The 25403-nt window shown below is 44.8% G+C and overlaps 1 protein-coding gene and 1 long non-coding RNA gene across 3 annotated transcripts; one reads left to right on the forward strand and one right to left on the reverse strand.

Annotated features, from left to right (window-relative positions):
* Positions 1–1295: 1295 nt before the first annotated feature.
* LOC119007770 lies at positions 1296–24585 on the reverse strand. Its single transcript, XR_005071226.1, has 2 exons — positions 24452–24585; positions 1296–1560 (listed from the first exon to the last, which is right to left on the reverse strand). It is a non-coding gene; the product is annotated as an uncharacterized LOC119007770 (long non-coding RNA).
* Positions 11410–18076, forward strand: si:ch73-233f7.1 (uncharacterized protein LOC100537710 homolog). Of its 2 annotated transcripts, XM_037077637.1 has the most exons (5): positions 11410–14021; positions 14112–14225; positions 16759–16817; positions 16974–17101; positions 17392–18076. In XM_037077637.1, the coding sequence occupies exons 1-5, from the start codon at positions 11703–11705 to the stop codon at positions 17739–17741; spliced, it is 2970 nt and encodes a 989-aa protein (XP_036933532.1). In that variant the 5' UTR covers positions 11410–11702; the 3' UTR covers positions 17742–18076. The 2 variants fall into 2 exon arrangements, with proteins under 2 accessions (XP_036933532.1, XP_036933531.1); XM_037077636.1 differs by having other exon boundaries at positions 11410–14225.
* Positions 24586–25403: the final 818 nt, after the last annotated feature.

The raw sequence follows: 25403 nt of genomic DNA on the forward strand, positions 1-25403 counted from the left end.
TCACTACTCACACTATGACCACATGCTCGTCTGCGTACACACACACACACTTTTTTTTTTTTTTTACGGTAACACAGGATGCATACTTGCCGCATGCACATATACTTCTTGTCTTTCGTTTTCCTTCTCCCTCTCAATCAGTCTCCCTTTTTTTCAAACACACACACACACACCACTCTGGGGTGACTGGTGTTGTAAGTTGGCGTGAGTGTGTAGGTGATCTGGGTGTGATTACTGCTTGGCTCCCCGACAGCTCTGATGATGACATTCAGTGCTTTGAGCTCCTCTGGCCTGGGCCCGCTCCAAACACAACCAGGCAGTACACTCTCTCTACCTCGCAACCGTGCATATATGTGGCCTAGATACTACAGCAACGCGCACTCGACGTATGTGCCTAAATTTTGGCTGTGCATTCAGGTTCTGGTGTGGGAGTGTGAATTTCACGGACGACAAAAAAGAAACGTTAGCTGTGTACTTTGTTCTCCTGGAGGTCAAGTGATGTGCATCTTGCTGTGTTTAAAGGTGAGATGTGACTTCCGAGGGTCACGTCCCCCTCTCAGTCTCACACACACTCAAATGTTGTGTTATTTACAAGAAGTGCAACCTGCTCTCGAATCCGCTGCTGCTCCTCGAGTCTCCTTCTATCTGTCTGTGTTGTCGCCGCCTCTGTCTGTATCCCATTTGCTCCAAGTGTCGGTTTGCCTCATTTAAATGCCAAGCTTAGGGAGCAGCTGTGTGTTGGTTCGTTGCTATCAAGGCAGAGTCAACATATGTACACACACGCACACACATGCACACACGCACGCACACACACGCACCATCTTCTCAGTTGTGGGGCTTCGTGCCCAGATTGTGTTAATCCTCTCTGTCCTCCACATATTTCTCTACACCCATCAACGTCAACGCCGCTTTGATGAAGACACACACATGCGCGCGCACACACACACACACTTACTACTCTCCATCATTATCATTGTTTCAGCTGGAGAAGAGTCAGCGCTTTTGTTTGTAATTACGGGGGTTTGAAGTGAAAGGGAAGAATTTTTAAGAAGAGAGAGAGAAGAGGATGGATGGTTGGAAAAGGGGGAAAAAAGAAAGACTAGGTCAGAAAAAAAAGCACACCAGCGTGTCTGTGACATATTAGTCACATTTTACCGTAATTGTTGTTCGACCCCATCCCACACTTGTAAAAAAAGAAGAAAAAAAGAAATACTTTGGGAATGTGCTTTGCAGTGGATGGCTTCCAAGGTTTTGTCTGGTGTGTTCTGTACAAAGGGCAAAAGGAGCTTTGTGGCTGGCTGGTATGGCTTTAAAAACATTACAGCTATGGGTAGGGGCCTGTTCCGCTTCCTAAGCCTGGGGCTTGAGTTAGGATTGACCCCATCAAAGCAGAATAGATTGTGCCATTTGTAGAGGTACTAAAGAGTCTTCAGCTGTAGTCTTTCAGTTTCCCTAAAAATCAAAACGAATCCCTCAGTGCAAAACCCGAGATAAAGGAAACATGCCGCCTCACTTGGTTCTCCTCCATCTGGACATGTGGTGATAAGACAACCTGAGGATCTGTTAAACAAGAAAAGAAAAGAAAAAAACAATTCATTGACGGACCGATTGATTCACTTTTCAGCAAACCTATCGATTCAACATGGCAAACAGTAAGCCCGCCTGTCAGAGGCATTAGCTTGTTTGACTGAGGCACAGAAAATGTTCAAAAACAACCCTGCTGAATGATGACAGGCACGTGGCACACAGCAACATCCACACAGCTTGCAGCGATCCCTCAGGGTTCATAAAACACAAGCCTCGTTAAAGCCTGCGCCCCCACTGTGACAAGCAAGTGAAGGTCGCAGTTCAGGGATAAGGGTCGCCATGAGTAAAAATCAGAGTGTGAGGGAGACTTGTAGTAAACAATACTCGCCCGTCCAACTTTTAATCCCCCCATATTTTATCTTGTCAGTCTTTTTACATCTTTGGAGCTCGTCTTTCTCTCTTCCCCCCTTTGATCCCTTGTTTTCTTGGACAGTTCGCACAAACTCCAGTGCCACTTTCAACACTCATATTTCATGCAGCATCTTGGAAACACGCGCTGTTTTTCACTTGCTTGTTTGTGCAAGGAGAGAATTTCTACGACAGGGAGAAAACTGGTTGTGCAAAAAAACACTGCGATTTACGGCTGAAACATATGCACATACACACACACACACACACACACACACACACACACACACAAAAAAAAAAAAACGCTCAAGCACACAACTGCTTTCAAACTTGCAGCGCTTAGGGAGGTGTGTGACCCATGTACGTCCTCTCCTGACTCCCAATGTTGCCCAACAGGGAGTGTTTGTGTGGTATCCACGGGCAACGGCTGGAGAGGGTGGGGGAGGCTGATGCAGAGAGGCGGGGCTGCAGCCACACTTTCTACTCTGGTTTGTTTGCATGTCTGATTGCTGAATGTGTGTGTGCGTGTGCCTGCAGAGAGCGTGCAGGTGGGCTTATGCACGATGTCATTCCAGTATGGCCCTGTGTGAGTGTGTGTGTGTGAGTGTGTGTGTGTGTGTGTGTGTGTGTGTGTGTGTGTGTGTGTGTGTGTGTGTGTGTGTGTGTGTGTGTGTGTGTGTGTGTGAGCGTGCATGTGTGTGCCTGTGCAGTGTGTGGAAAGTGTTGTTGTCTACAGGCTAACTGTTACTGACAAGCACACACTGACTACTGGAGTCAAAAAGTTAAATGCACTCTATGCTCTTTTCTCTCCCCGGAGGCTCCCTCTTTCTGCCTCTCTAACTTTCTCTCCTCCCATTTTTATTTTCTATATTTTTCTCTCTGTCATACTCTCCCTGCTTTTTCTCTCTCCCTGACGATTTCTTTCTTTTACTCCCTCCCTCCCTCCCTCCATCTCTGATGATTTTAGCAGAGGTGTGACTCATTGGGCATCGAGCCACAATGTCAGGTAGTGAGGGGAGGGCGGGAATGAGGTAGAGAAAGAGAGAGAAAGAGAGAGAATGAGAGAGGGGGGAAGGAGAGTTGTTTTAAAAACAGCGAGGTATAGTGCGAGGAAGGAGGTGGGGGGGGCAAGAGATATGCAAAACGGAGAGGAATGTGCAAGAAGGAAAGAGTGAGAGTGAAGGAGGGAGGCTGGGGAGAGGGAGGGGTGTACAGTCAGCACAAGGAAAACATAAAAAAGGAGGGAAATGAATAATTTCTGCAAACGGTTTCCGTCACGATTGAGTTTTTTTTCCTCCTTGCATGTTTTCTCGATTGCCGCTCATGTTTTGGCCACGCAGCAGCGCTGTGCGAGCTGACCAATGTGTTTATGTGCAAACCTGTTCATGGGCAGGCCCTCCATTCATGACTTTTTTATGCCTTTAAAGTAGCTAATTACCGAGGGGCTCATTAATATATGCCCGCCTCCCTGTAAAAAAAAAAAAAAAAGAAAAAGACCTGGAGAAAATACAGAAGGGGAGGAATGGTTAGGAGATGAGTGTAGAGGATGAAGAGGGCCGCCGCAAAGAGGAGAGGTGGAGGTGGGGATGGGTGGAGAGGAGAGGAGGCACAAAAGAGGAGAAGTTGTGGTGTGATTATGAGGATTTTAGAACAGAGAGGGTTACACAGGCACATTCATGTTCATGTGACTTGTCAATCAACTGTCTTTGTGGCCCCTAAGGCAGGGGCTCTACACTCTCATCTCAGGCTTGGCACTTGCCCACACACACACACACACACACACACACACACACACACACACACACACACACACACACACACACACACACACACACACACACACACACACACACACACACACTTGGCTGATAATACGGACATTGGGGTATTTTCTTCTGCCTTGTGATGAGACATTGTACTGAATGACTTTGCTTGATATGCCCTAATGTTCAGGCCAACCCAGAGGACACACACGTTCACATGCGCACACACATACACAAACAAAAACACACACACTTGAGCTTTGACTCCTGTCCTCAGTAGACTCTGCGCCTGTGCCAGAGCCATGTCTCCGTCTCCTCTCTGTCTCCATCTTCTCTTCCTTCCTCATGTTTTTCTTCCTTCCCTCAAATCTCAGATCGTCTTGTCGACAAATCCGGAGAAATTATTACCATCAGATCCGTATCAAAACATGATGATGGTATCTGTTGTGTTGTTTCGCCGGGACCAAACATTCCCATGATGTTGTTTGTAATGTTTCAGGTGTAGCTCAAACTTCCCTGGAGTCCCTGGAGCTTCTCTCTCTCCATACTGCCCCCTTCAGATCACTCCCTCTCACTGATGAGATGCCACTGTTTTTTGTGTATCTGCTTCACTTTTGGACCAAACTCAAGGAAGCACTGGGTACACAAACATTCAGTCAGCATGTCATCTTGTTGCCAGTGTGTACGGTACGGCCTGATGTGCAATCAGTCCATCAAAACCACTATTTTACTTTGCAGGGTATTTTTGGTGCGGTGCTGCTGTTATTACATCTTGGCGTGTGTGTGCACATTATGATTAATTGGAGGGCGGCCTGATCAATCCGGTGCATTTTCAGCAGTGGTGACAGAGGCATGGGAAAGATCAAAGTCATCCTGATAGATTGCTATCACCACTCCCACCTGTTCCCTGTGGAATTTCCTCTCTACCCAGCATGTGTGCGTGCGCGTGCACGTCTGTTATGTCTATCAGACTGTTTGTGTTTCTGCATGTGTGCCTCGGTTTGCATCTGTTACCAGGTGGACGTGGACCTGTGTGTCAGCATATACGCATCTGTGTGTGTGTGTGTGTGTGTGTGTGTGTGTGTGTGTGTGTGTAGTCTGTTTCAACACGTCTGCAACTTGCGGGAATCTTATAATCTGGAGCTGGGATATGTGCTCATGTCTGTGTCTGTCTAGCCCTGCTCCACCTCTCTTTCTTCCTTTTCTCCTTCTCTCTCACTCTTTGACAGCTCTAATAAGTTGAGTAGATCAGGTTACACCCCTCGATACATGCCAACTTCTCCCTGTTTTTTCTGCTCTTTCTCTAATTCTGTCTTCTCTCCTCTTTTCTTTTTTTGCCCAGTTTTTCATTTAAACGCTGCGTCTCACCAGCAGACGGTTTCTCACGAACATGAGGATACACACACACACACTGACAGGGAGTGACACACAGTGCATGCACGCACTGTCTCTGCAGGCCTCTCAGGTTGCTGACATTTTCCATTTTTGCGCATATAAAGTAATAATAATAATATTAGTGGGTGTGACAGAGCAAGGGTCCATTCACTGCGACTGCCAGCCTCCTATAAATATCCCCCTTCTTCGGGGGAATCCGAGAAGCAGCAGAGACCTTCAGTTTACACAGCTGAGGAGCATGTGGACGAAAAAACCCTTTTATTCTCTCTCTTTCCCTCTCTTTTTTCCTCCCTCTCCTTTTCCCCCTATCCCTGCTCTTCACTTTCCTATCACATCACCGCTCGGCCTTGCTACTGTGCATCTGACATTTCTGCTTTCTGTCTTTTGTCTTCCCTTATCTCCCGTCACCTGCCTTCCTCCCCCATGATGCCTTGCACCTATCTCTATATCTCATGTGACCTCCCACCTTTTTCCTCTCAAGCTCTCATCGCTCTCTCTTTTTTCTCCTGTTTGGCCTCCCCTGATAGATACTGTGGTGACACACCGGACAGAGTTCAGCAGGTTATTGCTGGAGAGCGTGGAGAGTGATGAGGTGAGGCTAATTGCAGGTGGAAGTCACCTCTAACTCTCTTTCATCACGGCCCTGTGTTATGTTGTTTCATCACTTCCCCCTGCCGTCTGACTCTCTAGCTCACCTCCACATGCAGACACTCACATATGCACACACTCGGTGTCACATCTGCTGAAGCAATCAAAATAATCTCAGGGGCCCACACACACGCAAGCTGCATACACACATGATGTACACGTATAAACATACATATATTCATAGCAGTTTATTTACATACTTCATCATATATGGGCCTTACTTCGTGTGTATGTCAGTAAGACAGGCATAGTGAGAGGAGAGGGAGATGGGTGGAAAGTGTGCTCTGGCCTGTTGTTTTATTGGTCTTTAGCTCCTCCTAGTGGATTTTCAGTGCTAACGCCACGTCAACGTTAAAAGGCCTCTGACTTTCCTAGAAATGTGACGTCAGTGAAGTCGCCCAAGTTTCACCTTTAGCGTTGGAAAAAACGCTGAAAGGCAGCACACAGGATCAGGGTCACGCATGTTTTCTAGAAGAGGGGTTCTTCATACAGAACATATGGTAAAATTAAAATCAAATCAAAGCAGACAGCTACTAAAAGCCTTTTCTAAAAGCTTTACTCTGTTTTCTTTGAATTAATATTGATATTAGTGTGGAGAACTGAATATCACAGCTCAATCACATTAATTCATCACCAGTCAGTCGACTTAAACAGACCAGAGCCTGAAGTCACCAGCTGTGATTCACCAACAGACCACGTGATTTGCAGGACCTAAAGGAAAGCGGCGCACCTGTCCCTCCGCCTCCAGCCGCGTCACCAGCCCTACTTTTTAATATTCACTCATGACCTCATTTCTCTGTAAACTTCCAACCGTGTTTAATCAAAGCGTTAGTCACAAGCACATTTCTGAGTTTCAGGTTGAAACCCGGAAACCACAGACCTCACAAGCCAGACGCACAGATGTTTTCTTCCCCTTTTTCCTTCTCGGAAGGCATTTCATCTCAAAACTACAAGCCAAACCCTGTTATAACAGCTACAAGTTAAAGTGGTGGAGTAAATAACCAGCAGTGGTCGTGTTGTGATTTTGTAACAGAGGACCATAGACCATCCAATGACTTGCCTCCAGCATTACATACCCAGAATCTGACCATAAATATATAAATAAATAAACACACATTGCCACTGTGCTGACTGAGATTTACCCTCAACAGCAATGACATGTCACTGTGGTCCCTCTTACAGACGTGTTGCTCAGCAGCTCACATTTACCGCTTTTGTCTCCAGTAGAAGTCGCTGTTAGACGGCTCAGTATCTTACAATGCCTTTAATAAGGCGACCTTAGCTGCTCCCTATCAATTGAATCAAACTACTTTAAAGTGAGGCAGCTCAGTCTGTAAGGTGGGGGAAAGTCATAAAACACTATCATGTCCTGACCATATAAGGTGGACTGTCCGAAAACTATTAAAGATATGTTATATTTCACATGCATGCTACTTTAATGTGTTATGTTCATTATCCTATGTATTATGTCTCTACAGAATAAGATTCCGATTTTCTCTAAGAGGGTTCATTGCAGCCTGGCAATGCAAGTTGCACAACAACTAATTAGCCCATTAATAATAAGACACTGCTAGAAGCCAACCACTATGCCCCTTGGTACCACTAATATTTAATAAGGCATATGAATTATTTCATCTGAAGTGGGCGAGGTTACCAACACCAACGCTGAACTTAATGTAATTTATTTAGCTTTGTTATTTGTCAGGGGAAAGTAATCACCCCCGCCAGATGTGAACTATGAAAACAGAATAAAAGCCACAAATCTGATTAAATTAACCAAATATGTGTAATAACAAACAACGCGCTTAAGACTGTATAATACACACGCATTTATAAATAACATAACGATTTAAAAACTAATCTTAAAACAAAAACATTCTGATTAAAGGATATAAAAGGTGTTCACCGCTCATTCGGCAACAGTAGCTGCTGTTCAGATTAATATCCGGTAGATGGCGCACTAACATCACAGATAGAAAAGAGACCAAAAATACCACAGCCCATAAATAATGGCCTCTGATGGGAACTGAGTGACAACTACGGTAACTTAATTGACAAATGCTGATTGATGCTTCGGGATATCTTTATTGATGGGCTTTAACTGCGTTTTTATGTGATTTGATTTATTGAGTGGAGTGAGAGGCATAGTGAGGGAGGACAGGCCTTCAGTGGTCTGCTCACATACATTTATGCAGACTACTCGTCACATCCTCATCCTCACTTTGTTTATCTATTTTTGATTCTATGCACACATTCTTGTTTTATGTGTGCATGTCCCGCTGTTTAAAGTGCAGTGTATATCAGATTGGATATGTTTGTAATATCTTTCCAAATGAGCCTGATGAAGACTGCAGGCTGAAACACACTGGTTTCCCTGACAACACTTATTCCCCCTGGAGGTTCAGATTCATGACCTGGCGGCTGGTGAGTCAAGTTATTACTATGACCGGCCTTTATGTTTAAGACAAATGATCGCTCGGGTGACTTGAACTACGATGGTAAAATAGGCCGGTCATGATGAATCCCTCAGTGCGCTCAGTCAGAGGGGAGCAGGGACAACCCATCATGTCAAGAGTCAAGGTTAAGAAGGGCAGCGTGTGGCTGCATTGAGTGTTTTATGTGCTTATGACTGGTAGTGATGTTGTTTTAAAGACAAATACTGCTGGACCAATATTTCATCTGAGGGATGAATCCCTTGAGGTGAGCCATGTGGGTTTTTTAGTTTTTAAAATACAATATAAAACAACACAAATATATACACGCAAACACTCCTGCTGATTCTCTGAATAAATACCGAAACACACACACCCATACAAAATTATACGAAAATTATGAATAAATACTATAAACATTACAGCAAAATGCTCTATCTGATCTTATGGCAAGATCATTGTTTTCGTTTTCTTCTATTCTATATTAAAAACAGTCTGGACAGCAGCCAGTAGATGGCGCCACCAGATCACAGATGAAATTAAGTGGCTCAGCTGGCGTCCCCTGCGCCCACTGTGGGTCAAATGAAGTGTCGCCTGTACCTGCTCAACTGAAACCACTTGGGAAAATTACACATAGGCTTCTTTATCTTTAAGCAAGAAAAGAATAAATGAAAAGTTTCCAGCCATTAGTCTTTAACTTCAGTTAATCCACCCCTCACCACTCACTCCACCTTCTCCCCCCGCGTCCCTCACCTCAGTGAGGGCTGGAGCGCCGGGTCACGGTCAGGTGGTTGTTGAGCGGTAGTTCAGAGAAAGTAATGGCTGTCTTTCTGTCGGACAATGGGGTGAGCCAGGCGATAGGGGCGGATGAGACCGGCTTAATGCTCCATGTAATGCATGTTAATGTAACAGGCACCGAGGGACCGCCGGCCGGAGTGCTTTGGGATTATTTATCACAAAACATTTGTATTCTTCCGTCGGAGAACGGTTGATCCCGGATAGCTGCACACTAATCCTTCACTCCGTTAATTAAAAAGAAGGGGAAAGCAATGGAACTGGTGGTGGTGATTTTTTTTTTTTTTTCCTTTTCCAGAAATGTAATCATTTCTGGAGAAGCTTAACCATCTGCTTGAGGTTAAGTCTGCAAGCAGATTGTGTTTTCTGCTTATTTAAACCTGCGGATTTTAGTTTTTTTTTTTTTTTTTTTTTTTTTTTTTCCTGAAAAGGGGAGGGTGTTGCATTTCGGGGGCTGCTTGTTGGACAAATACATCTGGGACCATTCTTATGCTCATGAAGAATAGTATAAGTGAGACTTATTATGTAACATTTTAATTCCACACTGAGCACTTCAGTGCTGCGGTGTTCATTCAGACGTAAGTCATGACCTTTGTTATCCACCCTGGACATGAATCATACAGATATTACACCCCACTTCATCCCCCTGACGCCTAAACTTATTATTCTCTGAGTTGGCCGAAAAAGAGAAAATGTCACAAACAACCACTTTCTCAAAAAGCTGAAGTATTCCCATCAGCCCCGTTTGTTTTCTCTCAAGTGAAAAGATCACAACATCATCAGACATCGACGCAGCTCGGTTTCCCTGCGCATTCTCACAGAGGACCAGCCGCCATCAACACTATTTTCGACAGAGGATGCAGTCCTCAGGTTTCGGGGGGCAGTTTAACACGAAATGTAGAGTCTAGTGTAAAAGAAGAAAAAAAAGGAGAAAAACTTCCCCTAGGAAATAGAAAAATGTGCTTCTTGTTCTTTCCTCTCTCATCTCCATCTCTCTTGTTTTCCCCTCTTCTTTTAAAGCTGCCCGGGGGGGCCAAGGCTGTGTCGTCAGTCCCAAGAAGAGACTTTCAGATTTCCAGCCACCGTTTTACATTAGGATGCCACTCGTGTCTGTGTGGAGACGAACCCGTATTCACAAAGACATCCTTTACTTTCTCTCCTTCCCTCTCTCCAACTCCCTCTCTCTGTCTCTCTCTGTGTGTGTCTCTCTCTCTGGTTCAGTGGTTGTCTAACTGACCAGGATTAACAGGAAAAAGATTAGATCTGAACAAACATGTGCCGCACTCTAAAGAGGCCAGAGTTGTCCTCTTTGTCCTATAACAAGTGCGGTGCTTAGCGGCCGCGCTTCATCCACAGAGTTCAGTCCTCGAAAAAACATCCCTTCGGCTTTTCCTCTCGTCATCTGCGAACTGTGAACACATCACCTTTGGGATAATCCAAACTATAATACCTGATTAGAGATGAATATGATTGAGGCTTTATGACGGTGCTTTTATGTTGATTGTGTCGATACATGTTCGGGCCAACTTAAGTGAATTAATGTCGTGTAATGCGCATTTGTACGAGTGTACCGCTCGCACGTGACTGTCACTGTAATCATTTTTAAGCTCCGAGATGTTGCCACCGCTCATTTAAATACTGATTAAAATTGAAAAAACTGACCCATCAAAGATTCTTTTTGTAAAAAACCCAATTTCGTGTCTGATGATTAATGAATGGGACTGTTTTTTCTGGGCATTCATCTTCAAAGGGGTCTCATTAAAAGGCATTAAAAAACCCAGGAGCCCATACTGGCAGGGGCCACTGGCCCATTTGAGGCGAAGCGAAAGAGTGCTCAGGCCAGTGTGTGTCTATTTTCTTGTAAAAAGCGGAACCCCTGATGAATAGTTTGCTCTGTGTTGAAGCTATAATGAGGTTATAATAGATCAATGTAAAATAATGCCGCTGCCATCCTGGGCCTGGAGGGCACTGTGGTCACCATGACAAATCCTTGTCCATCCTCATCTGCCCAAGGCAGCCTAGAAAACGACACCCACAACACAATTTGTCCCCTAATCCAAATCTGGCTCTGACGTCTGGTGTCAAACTTACGCCTTCTCGTCTCTTTAATGGGTCAGAGGAACAGACACGAGGATGTGAAAGGGTTAAGCGTCTACAGTAATTAGAGTCGCACTTCGCGTCGGCGTCCTCCAATACGGAGCTGCGAGGAGCTGCGTCCACCCCCACTCTTTCTCTCTCTCTCTTCCTCTCTCTCTCTCTTCCTCTCTCCCTCTCTCTCTGTCTTTCTAACACACACAGATGCACACACACACACACACACACACACACACACACACACACACACACACACACACACACACACACACACACACACACACACACACAACCCCCACACACGCGCCTACCCACCAGTTCCTCCGACTGTCTAATACACTGTAAAATCAAAGCGCAAGCCTCCCCCGTTCACACATCACCGGTGTTGCGCGTGGAGCACGACAGAGAGGGAGAGAGGTGCTTTCACTGTCCTCTCCCCTCAGCCTAACTCTCTAGTAAAGTTATCCACACACCTAGATGTTGCAAACTTACATCTGAAGATTTTTTTTTTTGTATTTTCATTTTTCTATTTGGGACGCACTCTGCTTTTGTTTGCACTTTTTTTTTTGCACTCAGCAGCTGAGTGGCTTTATGAGGCGCAAGATGTCTAGGTGAGGTGATTTTTACGCACGCCGCTGAGATGGATAACAGACTCTCCAGAGGCAGCTGGGTACCGGTGACTGGGCTGGTTATATGTCTGCTTCTGTGTGCGTGTGTAGTGGACCTGGTCCTTGCGCAAATTCGGTACTCCATCCCCGAGGAGCTGGAGCACGGAGCTTTTGTGGGCAACATCGCCGAAGACCTGGGCTTGGATGTGGCCAAGCTGTCAGCCCGTCGGTTTCGTATCGTCTCCGGCGCAAAGAAGCAGTATTTAGAAGTGAACTTGGAGAATGGCATCCTCTTCGTCAACGAGAAAATAGACAGAGAGGAGCTGTGCGAACGGAGCCCGGGCTGCTTTTTACACTTACAAGTGGTGATTGAAAACCCACTAGAACTGTACAGAGTGGAAGTGGAGATTTTAGATGTGAATGACAACTCGCCCAGTTTCCCGTGGAGCGAGTTTAATCTTGACATCACAGAGTCGGCGGCGCCCGGCTCCTGTTTCCCGTTAGAGAGCGCACAGGACCAGGACGTGGGCACCAACTCCCTGCGCTCCTACCAGCTGAGCGCAAACGAGCACTTCATACTGAATATCCAGACGCGCAACGATGGAAGCAAGTTTGCTGAGCTCGTGTTGGACACCCCGCTGGACCGGGAGCAGCAGAAAAAGCACGAAATGGTTCTGACTGCCTTTGACGGGGGGTCACCGGAACGCTCCGGGACGGCGCTGATAACTATCACAGTGTTAGACGCGAACGATAACGTGCCCGTGTTTGACCGCTCAGTTTACCGGGCGAGCCTGGTGGAGAACGCGCCGAGGGGGACGCTGGTGCTGAAGCTGAACGCCACAGACCTGGATGAGGGCTCCAACGGGGAGGTGACCTACGCGTTTAGCGGGCACGCACCCCTAAAGGTGCGCGAACTGTTCAATGTGGACCCGTACACCGGTGAAATCCGAGTGAAGGGCGTCGTGGACTATGAGAAAGCCAGTGTGTATGAGCTGTATGTGCAGGCGAAGGACCGGGGACCCTCAGCCGTGGCAGTGCACAGCAAAGTGCTTGTAGACATCCTGGATGTGAATGACAACGCACCCGAAGTCATCCTCACATCAGTGTCCACTCCTGTGCAGGAAGACGCGCCACCGGGCACGGTGATAGCTGTTATCAGCGTCATGGACCGGGACGCGGGAGAGAACGGGAACGTCGACTGTCAGATCCCGAGCAACGTCCCCTTCCAGCTCCACTCGTCTTTTAAAAACTATTACACTCTGGTGACAAGCGAGTTCCTGGACAGGGAGACGGTGTCTGAGTACAACATCACCCTCACAGCCAGAGACCTGGGCTCTCCTTCGCTCTCCACCAGGAAAACCATCCTCGTCCAAGTGTCTGACATTAATGACAACCCCCCGCGCTTCTCTCAACCTTCATACACAGTGTATGTGACCGAGAATAATGCCCCCGGCGCTTCCATTTGCTCTGTAACTGCGTTCGACCCCGATTCTAACCAGAACGCCTATCTGTCTTATTCTATTCTCGAGGGTCAGATTCAGGGCATGCCCGTGTCCACTTATGTCTCAATCAACTCTGACAACGGCAATATCTACGCACTGCGCTCCTTTGATTATGAGCAACTTAGAAACTTTCAGATTCTGGTTCAAGCGCAAGACGCCGGGTTCCCCCCTCTCGCCAGTAATGTCACAGTCAACGTCTTTGTCTTGGACCAGAACGACAATGCACCTGTGATTGTGTCCCCGCTGCCTAAAAACGGCACGGTGGCCACAGAGGTGGTTCCGCGGTCAGTGGACGCTGGGTATCTGGTTACCAAAATAACAGCGTTAGACGCGGACGCGGGGCAGAACTCCCGGCTGTCCTATCAGGTGTTGCAGGCTACAGACCCCGGGCTGTTCAGCGTGGCTCTGTACACGGGAGAGATCCGGACTATTCGCCGGCTGGTGGAAAAAGACGCAACAAGGCAGAGACTGGTCATATTAGTCAAGGACAACGGGCAGCCGCCGCTCTCCGCCACCGTCTCTATTGTCCTTACAGTGGTAGACAGCGTGCCGGAGTCGCTGTCAGATTTCGGAGACCTCACTCTCAGCCCACAGCCCCCCTCCAACCTCGCTCTCTATTTGATCGTGTCACTGAGCACCATATCTTTAATATTCCTGGTGGCAATCATCGTGCTGGCTGCGGTCAAGTGCTACAAGGACAGAGAGACCATCAGCGGGTACAACCTCCCCCCGTTCGCCTGCTGCTGCTGTGGGGGCTTTCAGCCCGAGCCGCCCCCGGAGGTGTTCAAAAAATCCAACCTCAACCTGCAGATCTCGTCCGCCGCCAAAGTGCCCACGAACTGCATGGAGGTGAATGGCAACAGCAGTCTCTCACAGTCATATTGTTATAAAGTGTGCCTGACCCCTGAATCAGCCAAAAGTGACTTTATGTTTCTGAAGCCGTGCAGCCCGGGCAGCACGCCGAGGAACAACGAGGCGAAGAGCGCAGAAAACTCGTGGAACGCGCAGAGCCGGAGCGCATCTGTGAACAACGGAGCAACTACTCCCAACGAGGTACAGAGAAATCAGAGTGTAAGATGCCAGAGCTCGTGTTGTTCATTTCACTCACTGTCACCTCAAAATCCAGCTCAGACTTCTATCTGATCAAGAATCTAGACTATGACATTCTCACATGAAGGTCAAATTACGCATGCCAGACAGATTTAAACTCAATTTGCAGCAAAAACTGATCAAAGCCACAATTTTGCTCTTCTCCTCTCCCTCCTGTGCGTTACACAGCATGTTGTCTTGAATGTTTTTCTAATTATGGAAATAATTTATCCTAATTGCGCAGCCTATGGTAATGTTTGGCACCGGGGAAATGAAATGAGACGATGTGAGATTAGATTTTAATTGACATGTTAATGAAAGTGTAAAATCCTATCCTGCGAGGAGCATATTCTGTGCGCATACCGTGTCTTATCATCTGTATGGAATGAAGTGAGATATCAATTACTGTGTGAGAGGGAGTGGAGATGTAGCTCAAGTTGACTCCTCTTTTCAGTCTTGGTAACATTTCCAGGTGCCTTCAAGACAAAAGAAACAAACGTGGAAGAAGCTTGACACAGTAATTCGTGGATTTTAATTTTTAGTCTGTGACCTGAAAGATTAATGTCTACATCATCCACTGTCATTGTCACACACTTCTCCTGCGATCAGGGCACACACACCTGCATCCGGCGCACCCCACCTGAGTCTGAACAAAAAGCCAAGGTTATACACGTGACGAGCAAGGTGAACTGCTTGAATCCATCGGCCTTGAGTTCAGACAATTCGTCTTCGATCAGTCGGGGTTTACGACACGCCTTCTTGTTCTCAAACTAACAATATAGGACAGATAACCTCACTAACTATGCCTCAAGGGCACGGGCGCAAGCCGAGCCATTATACTACACACAATGTGGCGTATTCGCGAGGGGGGGCTGCCCATTATTGACGAAAAATGGCAAATGGCCGATTTCGGGGAGACAGGGGAGGACATGGAGAGGGGAGGGGGCAAGGAGAAGGAGGGGGGTGCAAGGACATGGCTGGACTGAGACGTGGGCCGCCTGTAGATCGGCCCCGGCGCTGTCCTCTGAATGCGTGGAGAGAGAGAGAGAGAGAGAGAGAGAGAGAGAGAGAGAGAGAGAGAGAGAGGTGGCTTCATATTTGTCGAACGAGGATGGGGGAGAGGAGGGGTGTAATGGGAGGAGGGGGGAGGAAGGAGACATGGAGAAAGGGAATTTACGGAGGCAGGGTGTCTACACCAGTGTTTTCTAATTCTAATAGACGGGGCAGCAGAGCGTAAACATGTGCGTATTGCTCATTGTCGCCTTCGTGGAAAGCGCACAGGGACAAAGACTCAGAGTCATGATACCGGACTCCACCAGGCGGACTGAGAAATGTCAGCGCGGTCACTGGCACACACACCTCTGGCCACGAGAGGGATTTCGAGGTCACGGTGATTGTTCCGCCCGCAGCCATGCTCCTTCAGGAGAGAGTGTCCTTCCTGTCGTTAATTGGTTCCCCTAATTCACCCGGCGGACGTCCCTCAGCGCGCCCACGTGAGTCGTCGAGAGGTCGCCGGTGACACATTAAAATCTCAAAGGCAAATCGCAGTGAAACTGCGCGAGCGTTGCACAAAGCGAGTACACGGGCCTCCGCTCAAGTTGATGAATTGAAGGTGAAGAGGGAGATTAAACACACATCCAACCGTGTCAGACGCGCAGGACAGGTGCGTGCACGTGTATGGCAGGGCGCTGCGTGCCTTGCGTGTTGAGCCGCCTCGGCTTATATACAGCTGCAAGGACCGCAAACTTTTTCAAGGCTCTCTGCGAGACTTTTAATTAAAAACCTTGCTCGAGGAGCATCAGGCAAATATTAATGTAAAATGATGCATAAAATCCACAAAACAATGACGTGTGTAATTTTCTTAATTTCCTCCCTGGCACGCTTTCCTTTGAAGATTAAAATCATGTTTCGTTTCATCCCGGTGGGGTTCTAATTGGTTTTGTGCGTAGCTGGCGAGGAGTGTATTTTGAATACAGATTCTAATAATACGCCAACGTCGCATTCTCCTTGTTAACAACTTTAAGTGAATTAATAGAGCGTGGAATCCATACTATGAGACTCAGACCCGGAATAAATATCACTCGTGTGCCCCCCCCTCCCCACCCACCCACTCTCACCCCTCCCGCGGCACCACAGAGGATAAAAGCAAAACTAAGTGACAGACGAGTGGTAGCTGAAGGCAACCAGCACCTCCGCTCTCGACGCGTCTGTTCCGCCAAACGTCCACGGGGCGGCAGCCGAGATCCACGAGGAAAAGAGTCCTGTCTCCATTTCAGGGCGAACACAAAGATAGACTGCTGCTCATGTCAGTTATCACTGACCTCTGCTGACTCAAGGAGAGAGCGTGAGCAGACAAGTCTGATGTCAAATCTGCTTTCGAAATAGATCCGTGCAGTGACATCTCACTGCCACGCTGTGAGCCTGAACATGAGGAGTGTGTCATTTTTATAATAACATTTAAATTCGCTTTGTGGTTTCTCTTCCCTTTTCCCTGCAGCTGAAGCAGCCGAACACAGACTGGACCCTCACAAAGAATCAGAACTCCTCCATTAAAAGGTAACACTTCTGACCTTTGACCTTTGACCTTTGACAACCCAATGTAAGCCACAAGTGACAAACTACATAGAGCCTGTATAAAAACCCTCCGGTTCAGGTATATAAAAATATTTAACTTAAGTATAATTAAGGCACAAACTTGTATCTTGTTCACAGTTATAACTCTATCAACATGGACGGCACCCTCATGCGTAAGGCCATGCACGCAGACCCAGAAAACTATGTCACCTCCATGACACCTGGACAGTACTGGACCTGGGGGACTCACATGAGAGGCATGAAAGGTAACAGCCGAAATATTTTGGGTTGAGTTTGCTGGTACAGTATGTTATATGCACCCAGCTATAACAGTACACTTGTAAAATGAGATGTCCTCTGTTGTTTACTTGGAAATGTGGTTTGTTGTTATAGTCTGACCTCCACTACCACTGACAAAATAAGGGCAATATTCTTCTTTTGTTATATGTTGTTGTTTATTGTCCAGATTCCAAAGACCTTACCAATAAATTGTTATTGAAATGAAAAGAGCGCTACAGCAGTGAGGAGTAATCTCCTTTTCTATGTCACACTACAGACTATAAGATGTCTCCTTCAACCAGTGGAGTCCCCTCTCGCCCCTGGACTCCTCGCTGCACGCCTCCTCCCCAACAGCAGCAGCCATCCATCCCCCCGCACCCTCACCCACACCCACACCCTCCCCCTCACCCACACCCACACCCACACCCACACCCACCACCTGACTACCATCACAACGTATACATCCCTGGGACACCATCGGGCTTCTGCACCCTGAGGCCCGCGTCACAGCGCAGCAGCGAGCTGGACGTCCACAATTCCTTCTCCACCTTTGGCAAGAAGCGCCGTCTTCAGATGTCCCCCCAGGGGGAGGCTGCGATGATAAATAATGACCTGTACAATGACTGACCTATCACTGACTCTCTGAATGGGTGATTGAAAATGATGGATATTCTCATATGAAAGCGGAGGGAGAGACCATTCAGTACATACAGTATAATAATGGACATGTGATTTATACGTGATCTGAAGAGGATGCAGTGTTCACTAAAAGAAATAATGAATCAGTTTTGGCTAAAATGCTGAAAGAAAAAATAAGTCCGATGGCTATTTATGTGACAAACCACTGTAATATGGCCAGTGTATGTGTCTGCCTATTATTATTATTATTATTATTATTATTATTATTATTATTATTATTATTATTATTATTATTATTATTATTATTGTTATTATTATTTAGACAATCAAACTGGAGCAGCAATTACATCCAAAATGTTTTCAAAAAGCATTAGTGGACAATAATTTTGCACATCCTTATGAATTTATATTTTTCTTTCTATGAAAAGTGTTTTTTTTTTCCTTTTTCTATGCTTGTTTGCAACAGAGCTTGTGTGAATATGACCAATAGTATGATGATGTATATGCAAGCTGCAACGTGATGCAGATAACTGTAAAGAGAAGGGGACTGTCCCCACACATGTACTGTATACATTTATGAAAAATAAAGTATTTTTTTCATATGGTCTTTTCTCATGTTTCTTAAACGTGCATGCGTGGCCCTTGCTGTGATTCATCAAACCCGGGGCTGAACACAGGTTTCGGTCGATCAACACGCACCCAGCATTTAGATGCAAGTTTTCTGTGTTTAATTAGCTAGAGTCAATTATTTTTTGGGGTGAAAAAGTTCCACAGCTACTCCTACAAGGGTGAAAAAGCTTTTCGCCTTGGTAAGCTGTTTTCACGGTGAGGAATAAACATAGTAAAATGCTAACATATGCTAATTGGAGTGCTTGCATTTCCATTTGCCCGCAGAGGATAGTGGGGTTCATTAAGTGAACAAACAGAACCTCCTCTCTCGAAATATCACTTTAATTAAGACCACGAACACGAAAACAAGCGTCAGGGGAGCAAGAGGGGGGGGCTCAGCTCCAAATGCCACACCTGGATGGGAGCTCGGGGGCCCTGCGCCTTCTCTCTCTGTGCCCTTTTACGTCTTACTTCTCTGGGAATTAGTTCCTGCCATCAACAGATGAGAGCTGGCCACTGCCCAGAAATGAACAGGGTAATTAGGTCGTCGTGTGGCTCAGATTGAAAATAATTCCGTTAATAAGGAAACGGGTGTCCGTAGAGAGCAAGGAGGAGGGGGGGAGAGCAGGCTAACCTTCTCTGCGGTGAGGTGATCCATGGGGATGGCTGAGGGGGCAGGCGTTTTTAGGTCAGCTTGGCTTACTTTCAGATGAGAGAGGATTGGAGCTATGTTCTTATTATAGAGGTGGAGGACTGTCCTCACTCTCTGCCACAGAAACTACTTTAAAATGTAAAGTAACTACAGCTGTTTTGGAATCATCAAAAAAAACAAACACGTGTTAAAAATATATTCAGAAGCTTTATGTATCGAGACATGGAGAGCAAACCAATCACGCTCAAACAAAATATCGTAGTTGGTTAAATTGTTTTGAAATGACAGAGCTGTGATTGGTGACATCATGGTCATTAAGGGTGTAAGATCTCCCAGTCTGTTCAGTAACAGTAACGTGATGCACAAAGCACATCGTGTCACTTCACGTCATTCACGCGTGTTGGTCATCTCCACCGGGAGCTGTCCATGACCACGGTGCTGAAATTGTTTGTAACCAGAGGTTCTTTTACAGCCAGCCGCAATGTCCCCAATCGTCCACAAGAGGGCGCGTCTAACACGGCTAAATGAAAACTGGTGCTAGATCTAATGTTTTGGAAGCAGTCATTACACAAACAGATACACATATTTTAACCATATTATCACATCTTTTATTCCAATTAAACTATTACTATTACTGCCTTACGACTCCAGTAAACACCCATGTTTATCTTCAGTTCAACAATATTAAAAACAGGTGTTTACGGTAATAATAATAATAATAATAATAATAATAATAATAATAGTATCAACAACAACAATAATAATAATAACTCTATTTATATAGCAAATTACAAGGTGCTAGCGAAACAGTGAAATAAAACAAAAACAACAAATGCAATAAAAAATGGGAATTTAAGAGCAATAAAAAATAAATATAAAACTATTTTTAAAAAAAGCTTTTTTAACTACTAGAATTATAGCTGCAAAATGTACATTAAACATAAAAGTGCTCATCATTTAGATAAATGGCCCATGTGAGTGTTATACAGTAATATTACCTGATAACTGAAGCATTGATGTGCAGGAAACATTTGGATGTTGTGGCTGATCATGGTAGAGCTAATGTTGACTACTTTTTGTCTATTTCCTGTGTGTTATATTTTAATATGCAAGTAACTAGTGACTATAGCTGGCAAAAGTATTATCAAAGCTCTGAAAAGAGGTGCAACGGAACTATTTAGTAGCCTTAATACTCAAGTGAGGCAACACAAACATGTTCTTAAGTGAATTACTTGGGAAAGTCTACTTAGTTACATTCACTTTTTCTTGGGCTCAGATTTTTAGAATACATACTCTTGTCATGTGGAGTGCCACAAGAAACAATGTTTGTGAGCCATCTGCATCCCAGCATGAGAAATTATAGACAACTATAACTGAAGTCATTGACCATATTCAAACAGTGTGGAGCAGTCAGATACTGGAGAAAATTAAAATCATCTATGACTCATACACAGTCACAGTCAATGTGCCTGGGTAATAATAATCTGCACCATTTTCTAACACTGACATTGGCACTGGTTTCTCCACCAGAGGGCATCATTGAGTAAGAATCGCTGCACACCAAACAAACAGTCTTATGTTGGAGTATTTTCTTTATAAACCCAGTCAGTGTGGGGCTGGGAGGTCACAATGACGTAATCCAAAACAGTGTCAGACAAAGAAAGGAGCCTGACTGAATTCATTTGGGGGGAGAAAAAAGAAAAAAACAGAGAGTGGAGGCGGGAGGGGCAGAGGATGTTCCCCTCTCTCTTTCTTCCTTTTGTTGAGACACACACACACACAAACAATCATAGTATTGGCTTTTAATCATGAAATAAAAGGTCTGTTTCTGATTTAACTATTATACTTGTAAATAGAACTGGCATGTATTAATTATTTGACAAATTTACTTTAAATGCACATATAAAGTCATATTTTATGTATGAATGCAGTCTGTTGTGCTAAATGTTTGAGTTCTGTTTCCATAAAAACATTAAAATCACTGTCCCAGGTTCTGTCAGCTAACAGAGTAACACATGATTTATAAGTGACCCACTGCAAAGTCTGATGCTTTATTGCTTTAAGTGAGACGGAAGGATAACACAACCTGGGATATAGTTGAAGAGTTTGTTTTGTGGTTATTAATTCGATTCTGGTGACTTGATTAACTGCTTTAAATGCACAATATTATCCCACCATAGATTTGGAACGAAAATACAATACTGTCAGTCAGTTGAATTTGACAGACATCAGGCTAAGATGGAAATAACACTGCAGTCATTTACATCTTTGACAATTGGAAACAGGCAAGTCTTACTTTGTTCAGTTCCTTAGTTTGCCTAAACATCAGTTTGTCTTGTTATGAAATATGAAATAGCATATTGCTGTATATTAGTTTAAAAGAAAATCAAAGGATCAGGCTCAGTAAAATGACTAGTGCTGTGTCTAATATGGATAACGTGGAACTGGCTGCAACAAGTGCAATATATGTAGAATTTTTTACTTTCAAGATTATAATCAAAGAATACTGTGTCTTAACATGCTCCACATCTCACCCCAAAAGTCATGCATCATCAGCAGACACCTTACAACACAGCACTGTAGCCTGTATGGCTCAAAATAAATTTTAAAAAGTACTTAAAACAGTGTGTTTGTGCAAATAGCCATATACCGGTTTGTTGACATTCGTGTCTTCCAGTAACTAGTCAATCTGTCGAGCGTGTGCTTAACAGGCTTAACAGGCTATTATAAGGCTTGTGGCTCATGACAGGCTGTAAGATGGACATGTAGATTATGAACAGAAAAACGAAAATGCTGGAATACGTTTCCGTCTCCACCAGTGAGGGAGTGAACGGGAGTTTGGTCTAGCTACCGGAAGACACGGATGTCAACAAACCGTTATGTAGCTCCTTGCACAAACACACTGTTTTAACTACTTTTTTATTCATTTTGAGTCATACATGCTGCAGTGCTGTGTTGTAAGGTGTCTACTGATGTTGCATAACTTTTGGGGTGAGATTTGGAGCACGTTAAGATGCTTAAAACACAGTGTAAAGTTCTGACCCTGATGCTGTTAGCTGTCAATGCTAACTCGCTGTTCACGGAGCCCTGTAATGGTTGGACCAAATGTGTTCGCGTCTTCGGTACTGGCAAGTAAAGGGTAGCTTGAGCAATGAAGCTGCATGTTTAAATTGACCGAAGTTCTCCTTTAAGTCTGAAAATACTGGATATTTTTAATGAGAAGCCATTTCAAGCCGTGTTATTGCAACAAAAGTGGATTTTTTTTTTTTTGACGAGACATTGGTAAAATTCGACAGATATATGATCTTTTCCTAAACCTAACCAAGTGTTTCAACATATTAAACATATTATTTCAAAATATCCATGAAGGATAAGAACTGTACTGTGGTGATTGACTGACTGTCTTTGAGGTGTGGGTAGAGACCTGATCACACAAGAACACAAATCACAACCATTAGCTTAAAGTAATAATAGAAAACACCTGTATGATTTATAAAGGTTTACTGGTTATTTTCATTTCCCCGGTCATTTACTAGCTGCCACTATTCTTGAAGGCTCACTATGGGCAAATGATTGTCCAGGTTTGTGTTGGCAACCTTAGGGCTAAATCAGCAAGGGCCCTGCTGATTTAGCACCCAGGTTAACTTCCCCCAAGCCCACCTGCGTGAGTGCTCCATCATTTGGTAGTGACCTCGTAGGACCTGCACTGTTGCTGAGCCTCCCTTACTTCAGAGACTGACTTTGAATATTATATAACTACATCCATGTCTGTATTCAACATTATAAAGGCAAATCAGGTCTGCTGCCTCCCAAGTGACCTTGCTGCTCTAGTGTTTATGGCATTTTGTTATTCCATACTGGACTTACACATTCTGAATGGCTGGATTGCATAGGGGTCATACTAAGTGTCAGACACCTTCTGGTGTGCATCCAGCCAGGGCATATAATCCTGACTGATGAATATTTCCACATGCAAATTGTGCATCACAGGAGGTAGCTGTACATTGCATTCAGAAATCAATATCACTACCTCCTGATCTGCTTCACTCAAGCCAATATAGGCAAAAGTGAGCCTCACGTCCCTGTGCTAATGTGGAAGGACACGGCTTTCACCCAACCATGTCTGTGAGGGAGTGCAGCTGAGGTGCATCCCTCATTACATCAAGGTCTTAACAGACACCTGCCTGACCAGCTAGACCCTAAATCTGCCCATCATGGCAGGCATGTGGGAGATCACCTCCCACCACATCGACCAACTGGAACTAACAGCAGTACAGAATGTGCTTCACCACTTTACTCCTTAGTTGAGTGGGAATCACATCATGGTGAGTGTTGAGAGCCAGTAGCTGACCTCCTCAGCTCTGAGTCAGGAGTTAGGTAAGGGGGGAGGGGACATACATTAAAAGTTACATTGAGCTAACTACTATCTCTCCAGCCTGCTTAGTGTTTAGGGAAGGAATATTTTTAAAATTGTGGCTACATGAAATAAACTGGGCGGTGATTTCATACAGAGGGATTGGAAAACACAACATTAAATTATTTTATGTTGTGTCCAACAGGTGTTGATTAAGCGCAGTATGTGATGTTATTGGGGTTACATTCGACTCTCGGTTTTCCTTTTAGTTTTCTTCAACATAATACGCTGACAAAATCACCATCCTTCACATTTAAAAGAAATATGTGTGAGACCACTGTTATTGAAGTAGTAGCTAAGTGGTTTGTGTGTTTAAAGAAAAAAGCCCTTATGAATAGCCTGCTTTAAGCATCTTTAATATCAAAGCTGCAGTCTGGAGTTCTGAGAAAAAAAGTGGACTTAGCCAGAGTATTTGAATAAGCACAGCTCCCAGCTCCCTCCTTCTTCCTACAGCCCTGCCTTCGAAGCCCCTCCCTGCACCAGCAGGCTTGTAACCATGACAACAGTGGACGCCAGATAACCACGATGTCACATTCATAATAACATCAACAACATAAGCCCTGACTGTTGGATTTCTGATCAATACAACTAAATTACAATGCAAAGTGCCAGCCGATCACTGTAGTAAACCCAGTAACAAACAATATTCATCACATCATGTCATGGCAGACGGAGTTATCAGGTAATCATTACCCCCTGCAACATTTTTGCCATGCTGCCTTTCTGAAGCATGACTAACTTTATTTATCTAAACCAATTCAACCACTTCAGAGCCTAAAGGACACAGACTAACGTTATAACTGCCCGGTCTCTTGAAAGACAATTTTGCTCACCAGTAGCCATAAAGACAAAGCTAAACACCGGAGTTAGCATACAAGCTGACAAGTCAGATTTTCCATCAAGCTACATAGCTTGACTGCAACATCAGCAATTTGCACAATAGCGAGTATTACTGTAACCGCCACCATCTTAGCCATGTGGTTAAATAACAGAGATAAACATATATTAAGCAGGGGTCCTTACTTGTCCAGCTGCTAACTCTGCGTCGCTCTTGAGTTCTTACAAATCCGGAAGCTCCCTCCACCTCTGAAATGATGCTCTGATATTTGTCCAAGTTTTCTCTCTGGCTCTGTCCAATTCTTTGTTTTGACACTGGTTTTCTTCCTCAGTCTTCTTATTTCCCCTCTTTGATATGGACAATGGTGGGGCTTTTTTTTTTTTTGCTCAGTTGCTTCTCCGCCATCATTTACAGTTTGGGATTGAGCTTGAACATATCTGACCAGGTAAAAGCAGGCACTGCGCATGCGTGGGATGGACACTGCCCAGTACACGCTGTGCAAGGGAGGGAGGGAGGGGGGCTGCCAGCGGCTTATGCACTAGAATGATTGACACATCTCAGACACTTCCCTTGGCTCTGATTGGTTGTGTTGATCCGGGACTAGTATATTCTTGCAAATCAAATTACAGTCACAGACAGTGGATTTTTACTCAGCTGACCTGTATCTTATTCTACTGTCAGATCATAATGACAGTTTTAGCAAATATAACACAGAATAGTTACAGACTACAGCTTAAAGTTAAGTTTGGAAAAAAATAAATGCTTAAGAAATGACTCAAATTATTTTAGTGTGAATTCAGTACACTTTGTTTAACTTGACAGTTCTGTTGACCTCAAAAAAATGACATCATCATTCCTAAATGACAACAATCCTCTATCATACATATGAACTATGTTAAGTCAAGCGTGTTGTTTGGCCAACCTAATTCTGAACACATTTCAACATACTAAGAAAAAAGGCACTATTTAACCATTTTGCATGCAACCCATCCTTGGATGCATCTCTCATCAGGAAGTTCGTTTCACACTTCTGTCTTTGTCTTCAGCCCTGGACTAACTCAAACGCAGGATGTTATCCAGGAGAACATATCATAAATATTCTTCCCACAGAGACCATCCTGTAATTCTACCTGTAGA

The sequence above is a fragment of the Acanthopagrus latus genome, chromosome 18 (genome assembly GCF_904848185.1).
Source record: "Acanthopagrus latus isolate v.2019 chromosome 18, fAcaLat1.1, whole genome shotgun sequence".
Classification (NCBI taxonomy): Eukaryota; Metazoa; Chordata; class Actinopteri; order Spariformes; family Sparidae; genus Acanthopagrus; species Acanthopagrus latus.

Coding starts and splice junctions, on each gene's coding strand:
- si:ch73-233f7.1 (XM_037077636.1), top strand. CDS start 11,703: ATGGATAACAGACTCTCCAGAGGCAGCTGGGTACCGGTGACTGGGCTG. Junction 14,226..16,758: donor GAGCAACTACTCCCAACGAG/GTACAGAGAAAT, acceptor TTTTCCCTGCAG/CTGAAGCAGCCGAACACAGA. Junction 17,102..17,391: donor TCACATGAGAGGCATGAAAG/GTAACAGCCGAA, acceptor GTCACACTACAG/ACTATAAGATGTCTCCTTCA.